The 19981-nt window shown below is 48.3% G+C and overlaps 1 protein-coding gene across 1 annotated transcript; it reads right to left on the reverse strand.

The window, feature by feature from the left end:
• Window positions 1–10667: 10667 nt before the first annotated feature.
• On the reverse strand, window positions 10668–17142 carry LOC116512079 (forkhead box protein H1-like). The gene is made up of 3 exons (XM_032222355.1): window positions 16912–17142; window positions 12850–12954; window positions 10668–11609 (listed from the first exon to the last, which is right to left on the reverse strand). The coding sequence occupies exons 1-3, from the start codon at window positions 17140–17142 to the stop codon at window positions 10668–10670; spliced, it is 1278 nt and encodes a 425-aa protein (XP_032078246.1).
• Window positions 17143–19981: the final 2839 nt, after the last annotated feature.

The following is a 19981-nucleotide window of genomic DNA, read 5'->3' on the forward strand; positions in this document are numbered from 1 at the left end:
TCTGCAAAAACCAAACCATGGGTTGGCTGAGAAAACTCCATGGGGTGGCCTCTCCTGAAGTCATAACATAATTGAAAGTGGGGGGGGGGGACCTTGGAGGTCTTCTAATCCAACCCTCAGCTCAAGCAGGAGACCCTCTTACCATTCCAGACAAATGCTTGCCCAGAACACAGCCGAAATGTGGATGCTGCTGGATCTTGAATGCAGCCTGACCTTGTAATCCAGGATAGATCTGGAAGTCATTCCCCTCCCCAAGATCCAGGAGCAGGGTGAATGGAGCCTTTAAGGAAGGCAAGCTCTACTCATTCAGCCCCTCTGTGTAGCTAGCCGGCTTCCATTCTGTGTAAGCTGGGGGGGAGGGGGAGCACAGAAGAGGATCCTTTCTCTTGGGGTTGACTATCGGACCTCACCTGCCCCTCCCTGGAGCTGCATTGTTTCTACCTTGCCCTGCCCAGCTGCTACCTTCCTTTCTTCTGCTAAGCACCAGAGAAGGAGACAAAAAGGACCCTAATGGGGGCTATCAAGGTTGATGGCTGGCCCCAGAGGCTCCTCGGAGGAGGTCAAAAGGAGGCTATTCTACTGTGGGGCAGGAGAGCTGGCCTGGGGCTACCAAGAGGAAGAACACACATTCACACAAAGCGCCAACTGAATCACAGTAGAGTTCCACAAAGGCAGAGGGCTTCAAACTTGGCAACTTTAAGACTTGCAGACTTCAACTCCCAGAATTCTTCAGCCATCTAGCAGAGGTCTTCAAACTTGGCAACTTTAAGACTTGCGGACCTCAACTTCCAGAATTCTCCAGCCAGCAGAGCTGGCTGGAGAATTCTGGGAGTTGAAGTCCGCAAGTCTTAAAAGTTGCCAAGTTTTTTTTTAGGGGGGGGGGGCTGCTCTAGAGGCTTCCCCAACTTCGGTTGTTTTAAGATGGGTAAAAGGGCTGAATGACAGAGTTGGAAAGGAACCTTGAAGGTCTTCTAGCCCGGCCCCCTGCTCAAGCAGGAGATCCTGTAGCATTTTTGACAAATGTCCTGTCTCTTCTTAAAAGGCTCCGGTGATGGAGCATTCAAAATATCTGGAGGCAACTTCTGTCCCACTGGTTGATTGTCCTTCTCACTATTAGGAAGGGTCTCCTTTGTTTGTGGTTGCTTCACTCCTTGATTAATTTCCATCCATTGTTTTCTTTTCCTGCCTTCTGGTGATTTGGAAAATAAGTTCACCCCCTTCCTCTTTGTGGCAGCCCCTCAAAATCTGGAAGGCTGCTATCCTGTCCTCCCTAGTTCTTTTTTCTTTCTTTCTTTCTTTCTTTCTTTCTTTCTTTCTTTCTTTCTTTCTTTCTATCTATCATCTATCTATCTATCTATCTATCTATCTATCTATCTACCTACCTACCTACCTACCTACCTACCTACCTACCTACCTATTTATTTATTTATTAGACTTATATACCGCTTCATATGGCTTTCAGCCCTCTCTAAGCGGTTTACAGAGTCAGCATATCGCCCCCAACAACAATCCGGGTCCTCATTTTACCCACCTCGGAAGGATGGAAGGCTGAGTCGACCCTGAGCCGGTGAGATTTGAACCGCCGAACTGCAGATCAGAGTCAGCTAAATTCGGTTAGCCTAAAGACTAACCGAATGCAAACGCTGCAACTGTTCTTCATATGTTTTAATCTCCAGGCCTTCAATCATTTTGCTGCTTTTCTCTGAACTTTTTCAACATCTTTTTTTTTTTAATGCAGTGAGGCAAACTGGCTGCAGGATTCCAGGTGTGGCCTTACTAAGGCTTTGTAAAGTGGTATTAAAACTTCACGTGATTTGGATTCTAGGCCTCCGTTCATACAACCAAGGGTACTTGTATCGGCTGCGGCCACACCCAGCTGGCTCCTGTCTAAGGGATTGTCCACTAGCACCAGATCCTGAAGGACCTTCCTAAGGAAGGCAGGGAGGGTCCTTCAGAATCATCCTCTACAGCAGTGTTTCTCAACCTTGGCAACTTGAAGTCCTGTGGACTTCAACTCCCAGAATCCCCCAGCCAGCTGGCTGGGGGATTCTGGGAGTTGAAGTCCTGTGGACTTCAAGTTGCCAAGGTTGAGAAACACTGCTCTACGGAGCTCCTCCACCATCCAGGTGACGGTTGAAGGTGCTTTTTCTTCCTTGTTTCTTTTCTTTGAAAACGTTCAGCTGTAAAGAGACCTCTCGAATGAGAAGCAAAATGGAAAAGCAAGGAGGCTCCGTCGCCTCTTGGGGAAAAAAGCCCCTTTGGAACTCCAGAGAGTCATTCCAAAGTCCCCTTTATTTATTTAGAGAATTTATATGGCCTGGCATCAGGATTGGCATCTGGGAGAGTAAAGGCTCAGCTCCATCCACCCACCCTGATTCTTTCCCCAAAATTAAAAGGGCCGTAAAAAGGGGAGAGAATTTATATGGCGCCCCCAACTCACACTTTGTGACTCAATATGCAAAGATTAAATACAATCTCCCTGCCCCCCCCCCTGACAACAAGCCCCTTGATGGGCTCCATCCCACCCTGGGTGACCCAGGCCCTTTGGCCAAACTAGGCCTTGAGGGCCTTGTAAGAGGCGGTCAAAGTGGGCACCGCACCGGTCTAATCTCGGCAAAGGGTTTAAATAATTTTAAAAAGAAGGAATCAGACTTCGGGAGGACATCCGTAAGGGCTTTGTAACTGCTCACCAATGGGACAGATTGCCCCCAGGCAGGGCAATGCCTCTTAAGAGAGAAGGCTGTAGAGCAGTCTTTCTCAACCTTGGCAACTTGAAGATGTCTGGACTTTAACTCCCAGAATTCCCCAGCCAGCGGATGCTGGCTGGGGAATTCTGGGAGTTGAAGTCCAGACATCTTCAAGTTGCCAAGGTTGAGAAAGACTGCTGTGTAGAGATTCTTCCTCACCCAGGAGGTGAATCCGCTTTTCTCAAAAGCAACTGGACGTTTTTTCCCCCCCCCTTTGAAAACATTTTGCTTCTCACCCCAGAACTGAAGCAGCAACCAATTTAACGGCTTGTCTCCAGAAGTTGTAGGTGCCTCGTCACTGGAGGTTTCAAAGAAGAGAGTGTGGTCGGCCTCTTGCCTGAAATGTTACAGGGCCTCCTGCTTGAGCAGGGGGCTGGACTAGAAGACCTCCAAGGTCCCTTCCTGCTCTGTTATTCGGCTAATTAATCAGTGGAATGGCTTTCCTCCAGAGGTTGGAAGTGCCTCATCATTGGAGGTCTTTAAGAAGAGAGTGGTCAGCCACTTGTCTGAAGCGATGGGCAAGGATGGCAAACCTTTTAGATACCAAGTGTCCAAACTGGGTACACACTGAAAGGTTCCTGCATGCACACAGACACATGTGGACAGGCATGCATGCACAAACATGCATGCATGGGCATGCACACATGTGCAGCGGAGACCCAAAGACCACTTGGCTGGTGGGAGATGGAGCATCCTGAGTCCCTTTGGGAATAGGGCGGCATACAAGTCGAATAAACCACTAAACCACCACCACCCTAACCCTGGCAGAGGGCTGTGTGTGCCATCTCTGGCACTCATGCCATAGGTTTGCCATTAGGGGTATAGGGTCTCCTGTTTGGGCAACGGGTTGGACTAGAAGACCTCCAAGGTCCCTTCCATCTCCATTCTTATTGATTCTTGGATGAGAAGCAAAACATTTTCAAGGAAAAAATTAAAAATCGAGAAAATCCAGTTGCCTTTTGGACAAAGGGAATCTTAAGGTCCCCTCAGGTCCTCAGCCATTAATTTAGCAGCTTACTCAAGGTTTCCAACAGCACTGCAGAAAGTGACCTCCGTAAGTCCTTGCCTTTAGGATTATTGCAGCAACTACCAAGGTCACCTAATCAAACATCCAATCTCTCTGCATGCATTTTAAAGATGATTGGAACATCTCCCCCACCACCACCACACCCACTTCACGTGTTTCTCCTTTAGCAAACTTCTCAGCCGGTTTCCATTATACTGAGTGAAGTGGGGAAATAGCTTTTGTTCCTTATAAAGATCGCATACTGATCGCATAAGTACTTAGCTCGCAGCTTGATCCATTTAACCGCAATATCCTTTTAACATGGCAAAGACCAGACACTAAAATCGCATGTGAATCCTTGCTCAACAATGGAAATTGTGGTTTCAGCTGTACTCAAGGACTTGTGAATTTAATCAATCAATCAGTCAATCAATCAGTCAGAATAGATCCTGGAGGGGCCCTGGAGGTCTTCTAGTCCAGTCACCTGTTCAAGCAGCAGATCCTATATCTCTCAAGACCCCCTGCAGCCCCTCCTATCTATCTTATTTTATTCCAAGGCAATGGTGCTGACTATTTTTTTTTTATATACGCAGTGCCTGACTTACAACCACAATTGAAGCCCAAAATTTACGGTATGTTGCCAAGTCAGAAATTTGTTGTGAGTTTTTGCCCCATGTTCCCAACTTTCTTGCCACGTTGCTAAGTGAATCATAAGTCATAAGTACATGCCGGTTGCTAAGCATCTCCAATGTGACCATGGGAATGCAGCAACCGTCATAAATAGGAACCAGCTGTCAAGCATCTGAATGAAAATCACCTGGCCAGGAGGAGACTGCAACAGTGTGAAAATTTTCTATTTTGCCCTAAAGTAGAGGCGAAGAACAATGGTCGCTTTACGGCTGTGGACTTCAGCTCCCAGAATTCCTCAGCCAGAATGGACCTGTGGACTTCAACTCCCAGAATTGAACAACCAAGATGGATTTGGGGACTTTAACTCCCAGAATTCCTCAACCTTTTCCCAAGCTAAATCTGAATATATTCAGCAACTCAAGAGCTAAAATGGAGCCCTGGGAGGATGAAATGGGATATTCACCCTTGGGAAGGCTGTTTATATATTATTTCCTAAAAAAGGGGGTTTTCAAGATTCTGTATTGGAGAAACCATTATTAGAGTCTTTTTAAAAAAACATAAATATCATCTTTGCAACATTTCTGCATCATTCAGCATCCATTATACTCCTTTTATCCGTACATATATACCTTTATCTATCCATCTATCTATGTCTGTCTATTTCTACACATTTTTCATCTACATCTAGTTATATTTATATTTCTTCCATTCATATTACTCTTTCCATGTACTTATTTCTATACAATTCACCTTATATCCTTCTATGTACATATATTTCTCTTGTACTTCTTATTCCGTACTATTTTATATACAATCTATCTTACATCCCCCCCCCCTTGTTTAATTCTGCGGTTTGATGCTTATTTTCTGATTTCTTAATCTTTTTTTCCCCTTTATTGCTTCCTTATTCTTGGCATTTTTCCTCTAGGCCAGTGGTTCTCAACCTTCCCAATTCCGCAACCCTTTAATACAGTTCCTCATGTTGTGGTGACCCCCAACCATAAAATTGGGGTCTCGGTTCCTAAGACCATCGGAAATATGTGTTTTCTGATGATCTTAGGCGACCCCTGTGAAAGGGTCCTTCGACCCCCCCCAAAGGGGTCCAGACCCACCGGTTGAGAACCACTGCGCTGGCCATTGGTACCATCACTTCCATACTGAGTAATACTCAGATACTTCTCTGCCTTTCATTTCCTTTGTGAGTCTGTCCATTTTGGCACATTCTAGTCCTTTTTTTTTAAATCACGTTTTCTTCTGTGGGTGTATTTTTGTTTTTTCCCCCAGTTCTGTGCGTGATTCTTGCTGCCGTGATTACGTGTCGTATTACATATTCGATTTTCTTCCCATAGTTCCCTGTGATTCTCCCTAATAAGAATAGTTCCGGTTTTAATTCTATTGGTTGTGTAATTGTCTCTTCCAGCCAGGTTTTTTTTTTAAATTTCTATCTAATATTTTTTTTGCAGTTGTGCACCTCCACCACATATGGTAAAAAGTTCCCTGTGCTTGGCGACATTTCCTGCACTCCGGTGAACATTCGGGAAACATTTTTGCTATTCTTGCTGGTGGCAGGTGCCCCCTGTAGAAGATTTTGTGCAAGTTTTCCCATTGTTGACTAGCAATTGATTTCCCCCAAGTTTTCCCATTCTGCTCATTCTATGCTGGGCCCAAAGTCATTAACCCACATTATCATGGCCTCTTTCACTACTTCTCCTTCCATTTTAAATTGTAATAAATGATGGTATATTTTTTTAATCGGTTTTTCTTCCGTCCCCTGTAAAATTTTCTCTAATTCTTGCGGTTCTTTGTAAAATCCATCTGTTCCTAGGTCTTTCTTGTACCGCGTCGGTATCTGCCTATACGGCCACCAGTCTACATCCATTCCCTGATTTTTTTAAATTCTTGTCTTGCTTTTAATGTCTCCTGATTGTCCAATAAATCTTCAAATCTTATTATTTTATTTATATCTAGTACATTTGGGCAAACTAGTGCTTCCATAGTCAATGGCCAACTTGGAATTTTATTATAATGTTTTCTTTTAATTTTTAGCCATGTTTGCAATAGAGTGTTTCTAATTTGATGCGTTTGGAAGTAGCTGTGCATTTTGTTTTTCCCATTGCAAATGAAAGCATGCCAGCCTAATTCTAAATCCTGTCCTATTGTTAACATTCTTTTATTATTTAAATTTATCCAGTCCTTTATCAGCTGCTGCCTGATAATAGAGTTCCCAATCTGGGACTCCAAAACCTCCTTTCTCTCTACTGTCCTGTAGTAGTTTTAATTTAATCGTATTTTTTTTTTCCCTTAAGCAAATAAATTGTGTTGTTAATTTGTTTAGGTCCGTAAAGAATTTCCCCCCTAAATTCATTGGTGTTACTTGGAATAAGAACAGGAGTTTTGGCAGGACGTTAATTTTAACTGCAGCTATTCTTCCTGTAAGTGAAAATTGCGTTTTTTTCCACTTTTCAAAATCTTTTTTAATTTGTTGCATTGTCTTATTATATTTATCTTATTTGATTGTTGAACATTTTCCTGTTGGCTAAATTCCTAAATATTTCATCTTTTTGCTATCTGCATACCCATATTTTCTTTCAATTCAGTTTCTTTCAATTCTCTCTCCTGTTTTTTAGTAAGACTTTTTGATATGATCTTTGTTTTGCTCTTATGAATTTTAAGTCCGGCTACTTTGCCAAATTCCTCTATTTTTTGTATTTATTTGGACCCCGTTTCTAATGGTTCTTCTAAAATGAATACTATATCATCCGCAAACGCCTGAACTTTATATTCTTTTTTTTTTAATTTTTAGCCCCTTTATTTCTTGTTCCCTTCTAATTTCTATTAATAATACCTGTAATGTTAAGATAAATAATAGGGGTACTAGGGGCCATCCTTGCCTTACTCCCTTCAAGATATTTAAATTTCTCTGTAACATCTCCGTTTATTAGTACTTTCGCCGTTTGAATCGAATAAATTGTTTCAATTATCTTCACAAATTTCTCTCCGAAATGTTTTTTAGTTGTGTAATGACAAATTGCCAATTCGAATTGTCAAAAGCCTTTTGGGCGTCCAAAAAGATCAGTGCAATTTGTTTCCCTGGATGTGCTTCGTAATATTCTAGTGCAGTGTTTCTCAACCTTGGCAACTTGAAGATGTCCGGACTTCAACTCCCAGAATTCCCCAGCCAGCATTCGCTGGCTGGGGAATTCTGGGAGTTGAAATCCGGACATCTTCAAGTTGCCAAGGTTGAGAAACACTGTTCTAGTGTATTCATAATTATTCTCATGTAATTTTTCAGTTGCCGTTTCGGTAGAAATCCATTTTGATCTGAGTGGATAATTTTGTTTAGGTTTTTTTTTTTAATCGCTCCGCAATTATGGGTGTGAATATTTTGCAATCTGTATTCAGTAATGAAAGGGGTCTGTAATTTTTTTATTTCTTGGTGGTCCGAATCTTCTTTGGGTACGAGGGTTATGTATGCTTCCGTCCAGGTTTTTGGCAATTTGGCTTCTTCAAGTGTTTTGTTTTACAGGTCCAACATCTCTGTTTCTCTTGGTTCTTGTATGTGTTTATAGAATTCTACAGACTTTATTATGAGAGTCTTTAAAAGGTGCTTTTTTTTTTTAAGCCATCAATCTCTTGAGTTTTGGGTAGCAACACTGCCCCCTCTTGGGATTCTTATTTCAAATTTTCCCCATCCACTTTAATTCTCACCTGTACTTAGAGCCGAGGTGGCGCAGTGGTTAGAGTGCAGCACTACAGGCTACTTCAGCTGACTGCAGTTCTGCAGTTCGGCTGTTCAAATCTCACCGGCTCAGGGTTGACTCAGCCTTCCATCCTTCCGAGGTGGGTGAAATGAGGACCCGGATTGGTGTTGGGGGCGATATGCTGACTCTGTAAACCGCTTAGAGGGGGCTGAAAGCCCTATGAAGCCGTATATAAGTCTAACTGCTATTGCTATTGCTACTTCGGGCAGTCCTTGACTTCCAACCAAAGTGACAACGGCACTGAAAAACTGATTTATGGCCATGTTTCACACTTAGGACCGTTGCAGCTTCCCCGTGGTCACAGGATCAAAATCCCCATGCATGTCACCTGGTTCATACTTACGACGGTTGTACTGCCCTGGGGTCACGTGATCCCCTTTTGCGATCATCCGACAAGCAAAGTCCCCGGGGAAGCCAGATCCCCATCACAACCATGTAACAACTGCAATGATTCACTTAACAACTGCAGCAAGAAAGGTTGCAAAATGGAGCAAAATGCACTTTTTTTCCCTCTAAAAATTATATACCGCTTCATGGGGCTTTCAGCCCTCTCTAAGCGGTTTACAGAGTCAGCATATCGCCCCCAAACAACAATCCGGGTCCTCATTTTACCCACCTCGGAAGGATGGAAGGCTGAGTCAACGCTGAGCCGGTGAGATTTGAACAGCCGAACTGCAGAGCTGCAGTCAGCTGAAGTAGCCTGCAGCGCTGCACCCTAACCACTGCGCCACCTCGGCTCAAATTGTAGAGGTAGCCCCTCTAGGCGCCAAGAGCCCTAACAGAGGGTCTCGGACAGGGGTGTCCAAACTTGGGAACCCCTGGTCTAGGACCTTCCGTCTCCTACTCTTGGTCATTAAGTGGATTTTGACCCATTTTACGACCTTCCTTGCCATCGTTGCTAGGGAATCACCGCAGTTGTTAAGTTAGCCACACCGTTGTTAAGTGAATCCAGCTACCCCACCGACCTTGCTTGTCAGAAGGTCACAAAATGTGACCCCGGGGACAGGGGGTTGGACTAGATGACCTCCGAGGTTGTGTGACTCCGGGACACTGAGACCGCCATAAGTAAGAGTCAGTTGCCAAGCATCCGAATTTGGATCACCTAACCATGGGGATGCTGCAACGGTCATTAAGTGGGAAAAACAGTCATAAGCTCCTTTTTATGGTGCCGTTGTAACTTGAACGGTCGCTAGGTCAGTCATACAGTCGCTAAGTGAATCTGGCTTCCCCAAATCTCCGTTGCAAAGCGAGATGGCTGTTCAGTGAGCTTTCACCCACTTTACGATCGGTCTTGCCACCGTTGCTAAGCGGATCGTTATTTAAGTCAGCCAGACGATGGCTAAGCGAAGCCCCCCCAGGACCCCCATGTTAAGAGGTAGCATAAGAATTGTCCAATTTTTGGCAACAGCATATAAGGAGAATTTGTATGAAATGTTTTATAGATGGCATAAGTCACCGGAAAGATTGGCAAACATGTTCAAAGATAAATCAACCAAGTGCTGGAAGTGTCACCAGATGCCAGGATCATGTTATCACACCTGGACAAGAAGCAATGGGTGGAAACTAATCAAGGAGAGAAGCAACTTAGAATTAAAGAAAAACTTCCTAACATTGTGAACAATTAATCAGTGGAACAATTTGACTCCAGAAGTTGTGAATGCCCCAATACTGGACGTTTTTAAGAAGATGTTGGATAACCCTTTGTCTGAAGTGGTGTAGTGTTTCCTGCCTAACTAGAGGGTTGGACTAGAAGACCTCCAAGGTCCCTTCCAACTCTCTTATTCTACTCCTATTCCTACTCTATTCTACCATTCCAGACCAATGGCTTCCCAATCTCTTCCAGGGATGGAGCAGCGGCAAGATTGTTGGAACTGCAGTTTCAAAGCACTGCGGTCGGGTGATGCTCCACTTAAGGACGGCTTCTCTTATCCATGGAAAGTCTGGGCCAGATTAGGGTTATAACCTGAGGACTACTGGTAAGAATAGTCGGGTTTTATGGAGGAGTGGAAGTGGTGCAAGATCTGGCATCCCCCCCACCCTAGTTTCTCTGAGATGATGAAGCACAAACAATGAAGAGCAGAGACAGTCAATGTTTTTATTTATTTACTTGATGTTTTTATTTATTTACTTGATTGATGCAGTCATCTGCATTAGGCTGATGTGACTCTTCTGAAGTGGCTCGCAATAAAATTAAAAAACCATAAAACACAATATAAAAACATATAAAAGTAGAAAGACACCACTGGGCTTAATCTAATGCCATGAATGTCCAATCTTGGCCATTTGAAGGCTCGTGGACTTCAGCTCCCAGAATTCCCCAGCCAGCTGGGGAAGAGCCAGCTGGGGAATTCTGGGACTTGAAGTCCTCAAGTCTTCAGGTTTGGAGACCTCTGGACAATTGGGTTGTCCTATGGAGTTGCTGGGTGAAGAGCGGCTGAGAAGAAGATGGGGCTGATCACCTCCAGCCAAATAGCCTCGCTGTCATGTCTGACCAGCCACCCACCCCCTTGTCAACGGCTGTCCTCAGGAGGGGTCGTAGTGGGTCAGGACTGAGCTCCGGGTGGAAGGGCTTGTCTGGGGAAAGGCCGGGGGGACGATGTCCATGGGATTGGTCACCCAGACATCATAGATCGTCTTGTTGGGTGGCATGGCATCCTCCAGGCCCAAGTCCACCCCGGAAGAGGAGAGTGGACTCAGAGAGGGCCGGGGCATCAGCTCCCAGTAGGCTGGGTGTGGGAAAGGCAGGGGGCTGTAAGGGGGGAAGGCTGGGTTGGGGGAGAAGGACACTGCCTGCCTTTGGGGGGGCACCACCACATTGGGAGCCACACATGGGGTATATGAAGTGGGGAGCTGCTCCCAGAATGGGGCAGCGGGGGGCGGAGTGCCCTCCCGGGAGTCCGAGTCGCTGGTCTCGGGAGCCGGGTGGAGGATTCTGGGGCGCTTGGCTAAAATCGGGGTGCCAGCCCCCTTTTTGGGCTCCTCATTGGCGGACAAGGAGCTGAGGGAGGCAGTGCTGCTGGAGGACGAGAGGGAACGGAGCCCGGGCAGAGGGCCCGGGGCCCGCCAGGGAAGGACTGGGGTGCCCGAGGAGACCTGGAAGATGGGGACTGTGCCCCAGACCTCTGAGGCCGCGGTGGGGCTCCGTGGCGGCCCACTCTCGGCCCCCACTTTCCCCGACAGACCCACGCCCTGGAAGTCGTGGAGCAAGGCCTCGATGCTGAAGGGGCTGCCCCCTGCACCGCTTGGGAACCCACTCCCCTCCGGGGCGGGCCCGTTGAGGGGCGGCTGGGGGGCTTTCGGAGACCAGCCATGGTAGACGAAAGGAGCCAGGTCGACCGCGAAGGCCGTCTCCCCTTGACGGGAGACAGCCGTGTTCTGCAGCTTCAGAGTTTCTGGCGGGATGAGGTCCACGTCAACGGTCCAGAAGTTTCCCTTCGCCTTCGGCTTGGAGGGGTCTTTCAAAATCTGCAAGAGATTTTTTAACAGATTAACAAGAGTCGGAAGGGACCTTGGAGGTCATCTAGCCCAACCCTGCTCCCACTCAAACAGGAGACCCTACACCATTTCTGACGAATGGCACTCCGGTCCCTTCTTGGAAGCCTCCAGGGATGAAGCTCCCACAACTTTCGAAGGCAACTTCTGTTCCGTGGGTTGATTGTTCTCCCTCTCAGGAAATTCCTCCTTATTTCCAAGTTGAATCTCTCCTTGGACAATTTCCATCCATGATTCCTTGTCTTGTGCTTTGGAAAATAGCTTGACCCCTTTCTCCTCTCTGGGGCAGCCCCTCAAATATTGGAAGATGCTCTCCTGTCTCCTCTGGTCCTTCTCTTCCCTAGACCAGCCAGGCCCAGTTCACCAAATGTTTGAGCCTCCTGTCCCCTCATCATCCTGGTTGCTCTTCTCTGCACATTTTTTAGAGTCTCCACATCTTTTTTATAATGTGGTGACCAAAACTGGATGCAGTTACTCTAGGTGTGGCCTTACTAAGGCTTTATAGAGTGGCTATTAGTACCCCACTTGATCTTGATTAAATCCCTCTGTTAATGCAACTTAGGATTGCATCGGCCGCCACCACGCCTGGCTCCTATTTAATTGATCGTCCACTGAGACTCCCAAGATCCCTCTCACAGTTCCTGCTATTAGGAAACTGGTTTCACCCAGTTTTTATGTGCATTTTCGGTTTTTCTTGCCCCAGTGTAAGATTTTTCTGTACGTCACATTTCATATTGTTAGATAAGGCCCAGGGTTCAAGTCTGTCAAGATCCTTCTGGATCTTCAGCCTGTCTTCTAGGGCAGTGTTTCTCAACCTTGGCAACTTGAAGATGTCCGGACTTCAACTCCCAGAATTCCCCAGCCAGCATCCGAGTAAACCAAGGACTCCTCATTTCATCCCTGAGTGACAAATATTCTCTTCTAGAGGTCTTCCACTGGGTTGGCTTGGGTGGGGTTGACCCTTCAGCAGGCCCCCTGCTCAACCCACCCCGTGTCTGCCCTCCAAGCTCAACTGGTAGCCCGGGGTCTCCAGGAAGGGTCTCCAGGCATGTGCCAGGGAGGGAGGGGGGGCATGCCATCCCAAGAGGACTCTTGCAAGGAAGCAGAAGGCAAGAGCAGAGAGGGGCCATGCCTGGAAGAGGGGGGGGGGAGTTGGCCCAGCCCATTCAGTTGGGGAAGGGGGAAGAGGGGAGCCCCGCCCGGGTTCTCTCACCTTCCGGAAGCAGTCGTTGGCCGAGAGGTTGTGCCGGACGGAGTCCTTCCAGCCCTGGTAGCCTTCCTTGAAGAAGGGGAAGAGGTTGCCGATCTCCTTGAGGATCTGAAAGGCAGCAGGAGGGGAGGTTTATTTGCAAAAAAAAAAAAATTTGTTTATTTTATATCCTACTTTTGTTATTTTTATACATCCCTTAAGGCAGTGAATGTATTTCATAATCCTTCTCCCTTCTAATTCCCCACAACAGTCCTGTGAGGTGGATTTGGGTGGGGGGGAGATGGAAGGACTAGCCCCCAAACACCCTGAGGGCTTTCCTGACCAAGGCTGGACTAGAACTCCCAGTCTCCTGGTGATTGGCCCAAATTCACCCAGAGGGCATTCATGGCTAAGGCTGGACTAGAACTCCCAGTCTCCTGGTGATTGGTCCAAAGTCACCCAGGGGGCTTTCATGCCTAAGGCGGGACTAGAACTCCCAGTCTCCTGGTGATTGGCCCAAAGTCACCCAGAGGGTTTCCATGGCTAAGGCTGGACTAGAACTCCCAGTCTCCTGGTGATTGGTTCAAAGTCACCCAACCAGTTTTCATAGCTAAGGTGGGACTAGAACTCCCAGTCTCCTGGGGATTGCCCCAAAGTCACCCAGACAGTTTCATGCCTAAGGCAGAACCCTACCCCTCAACTCCGGGAAGCAATCCGTTCCAGACTGGATCATCAAAGAGGCGGCTTCTTCGCTTAGCACCTTTTGCAAACCTTCCTCCTCCTCCTCCTCCTCCTCCTCCTCCTCCAGCTCTTTTGCATTTTGGGGGGTGGGGTGGAGCTGAGTTGGCAGGCAGGCCAAATATCCCCCCCCCCCGCCCCCCAAAAAACCCCTCCTATGAGCCAGCTCTGTTGACCTTTAGGCCATCTCTCTCTCTCCTTTTTCTTTCTCTGTTGCTTCTTTCTCTCTCTCTCTCTCTTCTCTCTTTCTCTCTCCTTTCTTTCTCTCCTTTCTCTTTCTCTCTCTTCTCTCCTTTCTCTCTTTTTCTCTTATTTCTTTCTCTCTCTCTTCTATCAACTGTCAATCTATTGTATCTGTCAATCTATCATTCTCTCATATCGCTCTCTCATCTGTCATCTCTGTCATCTGTCTTTCTGTCTGTCTATCTTTCTGTCAATCTCTCTCTCTCTCATATTTATTGGCTGCCCCTCTCACCGCAGTGTAACTAGGTGGCTTACAATATTAAAATCTTAGAAGCTTTTTCTGGCAAAGAAGCCCAAGGAGGCTGGGAAATCTGTGAGAGACAAACCAGCCTTCTCCCCATTGCCCCCCCCCCCACAAAAGATGGCTCTAAGCCCCCAACTGGCCTGACCCACCAGGGGGAGGAACTACCCCCCCCATTCTCCCCCCCCCCAAGATCAGAGGCAGCTCAGGTATAAATTGTTGGGAGGGGGAAGCTGGCAGCTCCTCTCAGACTGGCCTGCAGCCCCCTCCCCACTCAGCCCCTTCCCTTTCGGCTCCTTTCAGCAAGGCCAGGAAGGGAGGGGGGGAGGGGTGGCTCACAGCGGGAGGGCAGGTGACACCTTGGCAGCTTCTGGAATGGCCCAATATGCAAACTAAGCATTTGTCCCTGGTAGCCAAGTTTGCCTCCATCCTCCTCCCCCCCCCAGGGGGTGGGATCTTTCAGCATATGCAAAATCCCTTTAAATACACTTAGCCCCCCTCCCCCTCCCCAACAATTGTCTGCATTCCTCCTTTTCTTCTGGGAAAGGGCACCAGGACCAGGGAATACCCAAGTCAAGGGACTTCCCAGACCTTTGATTCATCACTGGAGGCTTTCAAGAAGCTATTTTTGTCTGAAATGGTGTTGGGTCTCCTGATTGGGGGGGGGGTTGGACTAGATGACCTCCAAGGTCCCTTCCAACTCTGCTAATCTGTTAAGTGGATGATTGAAGGGGTTTTGCCAGGGTTTTTCTTTTTTTCTTTTTGGTCTTTTATTAACTTAATGGTGCTTTTCAAGAGTGCAACTAAGATGATTAGAAACATAGGAATGATTGCAGGATTGGGGTTTGTCTAGAGAAAAGAAAGACCAGGGGAGACATAAGAGCAGCATTCCGGTATTTGAGGGGCTGCCCAGAAGAAGAGGGAGGGGCTCATGGCTCTTCTCCAAAGCACCAGAGAAGCAGGACAAGAAGCAATGGGTGGAAACTAACCAAGGAGAGAAGCAATCTGGAATGAAGGAGGAACTTCCTAACAGGGGGGGACAATCAACCAGTGGAACAGCTTGCCACCAGAAGCTCTGGGTGCTTCATGGGTGTGTGTGTGTCTTTAAGAAGAAACTTGGCAGCCATTGGTCTGGAATGTTATAGGGTCTCCTGCCTGAACTGGGGGGTTGGACTAGATGACCTCCAAGGTCCCTTCAGTGCTTATTCTGTTCTTTTAAAAACAACTGGACTTTCTTAGGCTCCAAAAAAAAAAACATTTTGCTTCCCATCCAGGAAAGCTGAAACTTTTTCAAGGAAACAAGTAAGGAAGCCCAGTGGCCTTTTGGGGAAACCCTCACCTGGGGGATGGAGAGACCTTCGGGCTTTTATTAACATTTGGCAGCTGGCAAAGGTGTTTCCAGACGCCTCGTGATTCTCACCCGAGGACTAAGAACTGCTTAACCAAGAGATCAGCCGGGATCAGGCGGGACTTGCCACACATAATAAATCTTTTGGACACTTAAGATCCCGGACACTTAGATCCCTCCAGACTCCGGGCGCTGGGCTACCTGCCTGCATATTAAAACCAGACCTGAATGAATCCGTCTTTAAAAGGCCCCGGTCTCTCATTCTTTCTGTGGTCAAGTGCATCGGAGGAGTGTGTGTATGTGTGTGTGTGTGTGTGTTTGTTGTGTGTGCCACAATAGATAACCATCCCAAAGCAGATCCCAAGGCAAAAAGAGGAGGCAAATCTTCCGGGGGCTTGCAGTGGCCCCAAGCTCTGGGCCAGTGGGATGTAGCTCCTGGCCATCTTTCCTCAAGGCACCCTGAGCCCTGATCACCCCTTGGTCTTCTTTCCTTCCAACTGGAATGTACCATCTTGAATGCCCTACCTTAAAAACTGACTCAGGTCAAAGGAGGTTGGCTCCAAACAGCTGTTTGGAGCCCAGTGAAGCAATTCACACAATTCACACACACAGAGGGAGGGAGGGAGGGAGGGAGGGAGAGAGAGAGAGAGAGAGAATGAATAAAGGTTGCAGCTGTTCCTAGCTCAATTTGTGCCTTTATTTGCAAATTTTAGGATCAGGCATGTCCCTGTAAGGTGGCTCCTCCAACCCCAGCCCCCACCCCATTGCAAAGAGAAGGCCAGCAAACTGTTCCCGTGGGGGGAGGGGGCTTTGGGGCGTATTCAATGCCGCTGGGCAGAGCAGTCCTGGGGAGGGAGAGGGGGTTTCCCACCAGGCTGAAGCAGGGTCCCTCTGCCTCCAAGCCTATAGGTGTATTGGGGGAGGGGGGGCAGGAATAAAACTCCTGGGACAGAGGACCCCCCCCCCCAGCAGATTCAGAAATCCCCCCCCTCACAACCTTGGCTTTTGGTGTCCAGCTGAGCCGCCGGTGGGGGAGGCTTGGTTAATGCTTAGATAAAACCTGGGGATTAGATCTAGATAATGGATTAAGTGAGGCTCAGCTTCAGATAATCTCCCTCTGCCCATCCAAATAAGGATTGGGGGGGGGTCTCCTGCCTTCCTGGGTTATTTGGGGTGTGGAGGCAGGGCAGGCACATTATCCGCCTCTCCCCTCCTCGCCAGGGAAGCTGCCCAGCCCTGTTTGACCTGGGCTGGCCTCAAATGCCTCCCCGCCCCTCCTCTTTGGCCCCAGGAGCCCCCCTGGACCCCCTTTGAGGAGGGGGCACCCGGGAGCCCATGCTCTGCAAACTGTCTTTAACAAGCCACAGCTAAGTGCAGTGTGCAAAAAAACCAAACCATGGCTTGGCTGAGAAAACTCCATGGGGTCTCCTTTCCTGGAGTGATAACATAATTGAAGGGGGTTCCCCAAAGCCCCCCCCCCCACAAAGCCTCCTGGCTCTTGCGCCTTCCTCCTTACCTGGGACAAGGTGAGCTTCCGTTGTGGGGCTGCCTGGATGACCAGGGCTATCATGGCCAGATAGGTGTAAGGGGGCTTGAGATGCCGGTGGTAGTTTTTCTTCTTCTTCTTCCTGCCCCTCCTGCCCGAGGGTCCCTCGCCTGGGCCCTCCTGCTCCCCCTCTGCCACCCCCACCCCCTCAGCATCCAGCGGGGGCATCTGGGCCACAGGATTCAGGGAGGAGGAGGCCATGTGGCCATGGCCAGGGAGGGGCCCAGCAGCCCAGCTCTGAGGTCCACCCTCTCCTGCTCTCCTGCTTTTGCTGGGAACCTGGAGGGGGGAGGGGAGGGGAGGGCCTCTGTGGATGATGGGAGTCTCTTCCACCAGACCCCCTGGGGCAGCAGGGAGGAGGGGCCGGGGCTGGGGGGGGGAATGGGGACAGGGCCACAGCCCTCCTCCTCTCCTCCTCTGGGGCAGAAGGAGGGCCCTCTTGCCTTTGCCTCTGCTCTGGATAGGGTTCAGCTTGCCCCCCACCCCAGGACGAGGCTCTGTCTGGCCGGGATGGGGGTCCGTCCCTGTAGATCCCAGGCCTTGAGACCCCTTTGGACCCCTCCCTCAACTGGGTTGAAGGAGGCCGGGAGAATCTGCGCCCACTTAGAGCTCCAGATTGGCCCCTCCCGGCCAGGAGGAGGAGATGATGAGGAAGATGATGATAGGATGAAGATAATATGAAAATGATGATATGAGGATGATGAAGGTATGATGGAAATATGATGGAAATATGATGATGAAGGTGATGTGAAAATGATATTATGAAGATTTGATGAAGATAAGATGAAAAATGATGAAGATATGAAAATGATATTGTGATGATGATGATTTGCTGAAGATGAAGGTTTGATGAAGATATGATGAAAATGATGATGATGATAATATGAAAATGATATGAGGATGATGAAGATGATATGAAGATGAAGATTTGATGAAGATATTATGAAAATATGAAGATATGAAAATGATATTGTGATGATGATGATTTGCTGAAGATGAAGGTTTGATGAAGATATGATGAAAATGATGATGATGATAATATGAAAATGATATGAGGATGATGAAGATGATATGAAGATGAAGATTTGATGAAGATATTATGAAAATATGAAGATATGAAAATGATATTGTGATGATGATGATATGATGAAAATATGATGAAAATATTAAAATATGATGAAAATATGATATGATGATACGAATGAAGTTGATGGTATGAAGAGGATTGGCAGTTGACACCCAAGGGAAAATTTTCGAGGGCCTTTTAAGGAACAGAGGCCAAAGTTCAGTCCACACGAAGAGGCTTCACACCAGGGGTGAAATTCAATTTTTTTTACCACCGGTTCTGTGGGCGTGGCTGGGTGGGCGTGGCAGGGGAAGGATCCTGCAAAATCCCCATTTCCTCCCCTCTCCTGGGGCAGCCAGAGGTGGTATTTGTGGGTTCTCCCAACTACTCAAAATTTCCGCTGCCAGTTTTCCAGACCCTGCTGGATTTCACCCCTGCTTCAAAGCCAAGTCGGCCCCCCCTGCAGGGGTCCCTGGGACGGGAATCCCCCCCCCCCCCGCTCCACCCAGTGCCAGTGGGAGGCCACAAGGAAGAGAGGGGCATCTCCCTCCCTTCCAGCTGGCATCTTCTACCCCCCCCGGGGCCTGGCAGGCCAAGGGAGGCGCCAGAGGGAGGCGGAGGGGGCATCCCGGTGGAGTTTCCCTGATTTGCTTCCCCGGCCATGCCACCGGCCTCTGCTTCACGGCAACCTCTGGGCTGCAGCCTCTCCCCTGGGCCTTCCAGATGTGGGCCACTGGGCCAATCCCTGGCAAGGCTGCAGAGGGAGCAGCGGGAGTAGGCTCCTCCGGACGCTTTTCATCTTCCGAGTCCCACAATGCGCCCCCAGAGCTCCTGGCTCACAGCACCCTCGTCTTAGTGTGAGTTAGAGGCTGCTCCTGATCCGTTTAGTGACCGTTGGCAATGACAACGTCACGGAAAGAGATGACTTATGGCCATTTCCCACACTTACGACCGTCACAGAATCCCCCCGGTGACATGATCAAAATTCAGGCGCTTGTCAACTAGTTCATGTCTCCTGAGGTCGCCTGGTCTCTTTTTGCGACCTTCAGACCAGCAAAGTCAATGGGGGAAGCTTAGATTCACTTAACAACCGTGGCAAGGAAGATCAAAACCCACAGCAACCGTCTTGCTTAGCAGCAGACATTTTGGGCTCAATTGTGGTCGTAAGTCGAGGACTACCTTGTTTACGGCTTCGGGCAACGCATCCAAAACTACTATGCTTCTACTACGTTTTGTAAAGTAGATGTAGGTGGTCTTCGACTTACGACCACAGCTGAGCTCAAAGCTATGTTGCTGACAGTGTTAAGTGAGTTTTGCCCCATTTTGCGACCTTTCTTGCCACAGTTGTTAAGCGAGTCACCCGGTTTTTAAGTGAATCTGGATTTCCAATGGACGCTGCTGGTCAGGCGGTCACAAAAGGGGATCACGTGACCCCAGAACACTGCAATCGTCATAAATACGAATCAGTCGCCAACTGTCTGAATTTTGATCACGTGACCCCGGGGATGCTGCAACGGTCGTAAGTGTGAAAACTGGTCACAAATCAAGTTTTTCAGTGCCGTTGATACTTCAAACGGTCCCTAAATGAACCGTTGCAAGTGGAGGACTACCTGTATAAGGGTTTTACTGCTGGTTTTCTGCAAAAGTGCGCCAGAAGGGGCTCTGCATGTTCGTTTTATGACAGGGTGCTCTCTTAATGACCGGTGCAAGAAAGGGTCAGAAAATCAAACCTGTTTTACCCACATCAGCGGCAGAGAGTCAGGAGGGTTGCAGGTCAGCGGCCACCAACCTTTCCGGCTTTCCGGACCGGCAGAGGGGAGGGTGGAAGGCTCCGCACACACAAATGGAGTTCTGCCCTTGTGCCCCCCCTGCCCGCTGTGTGTGCAAGGGGAGCCATGCAGACGTGCCCATACTTGCCTGCCGCTTCTGCCACCCGGTTCTGAATGGGCCAGGGCTTGGCAGTGGGGCACAGCC

This window comes from Thamnophis elegans, chromosome 8, assembly GCF_009769535.1.
Source record: "Thamnophis elegans isolate rThaEle1 chromosome 8, rThaEle1.pri, whole genome shotgun sequence".
NCBI lineage: Eukaryota > Metazoa > Chordata > Lepidosauria > Squamata > Colubridae > Thamnophis > Thamnophis elegans.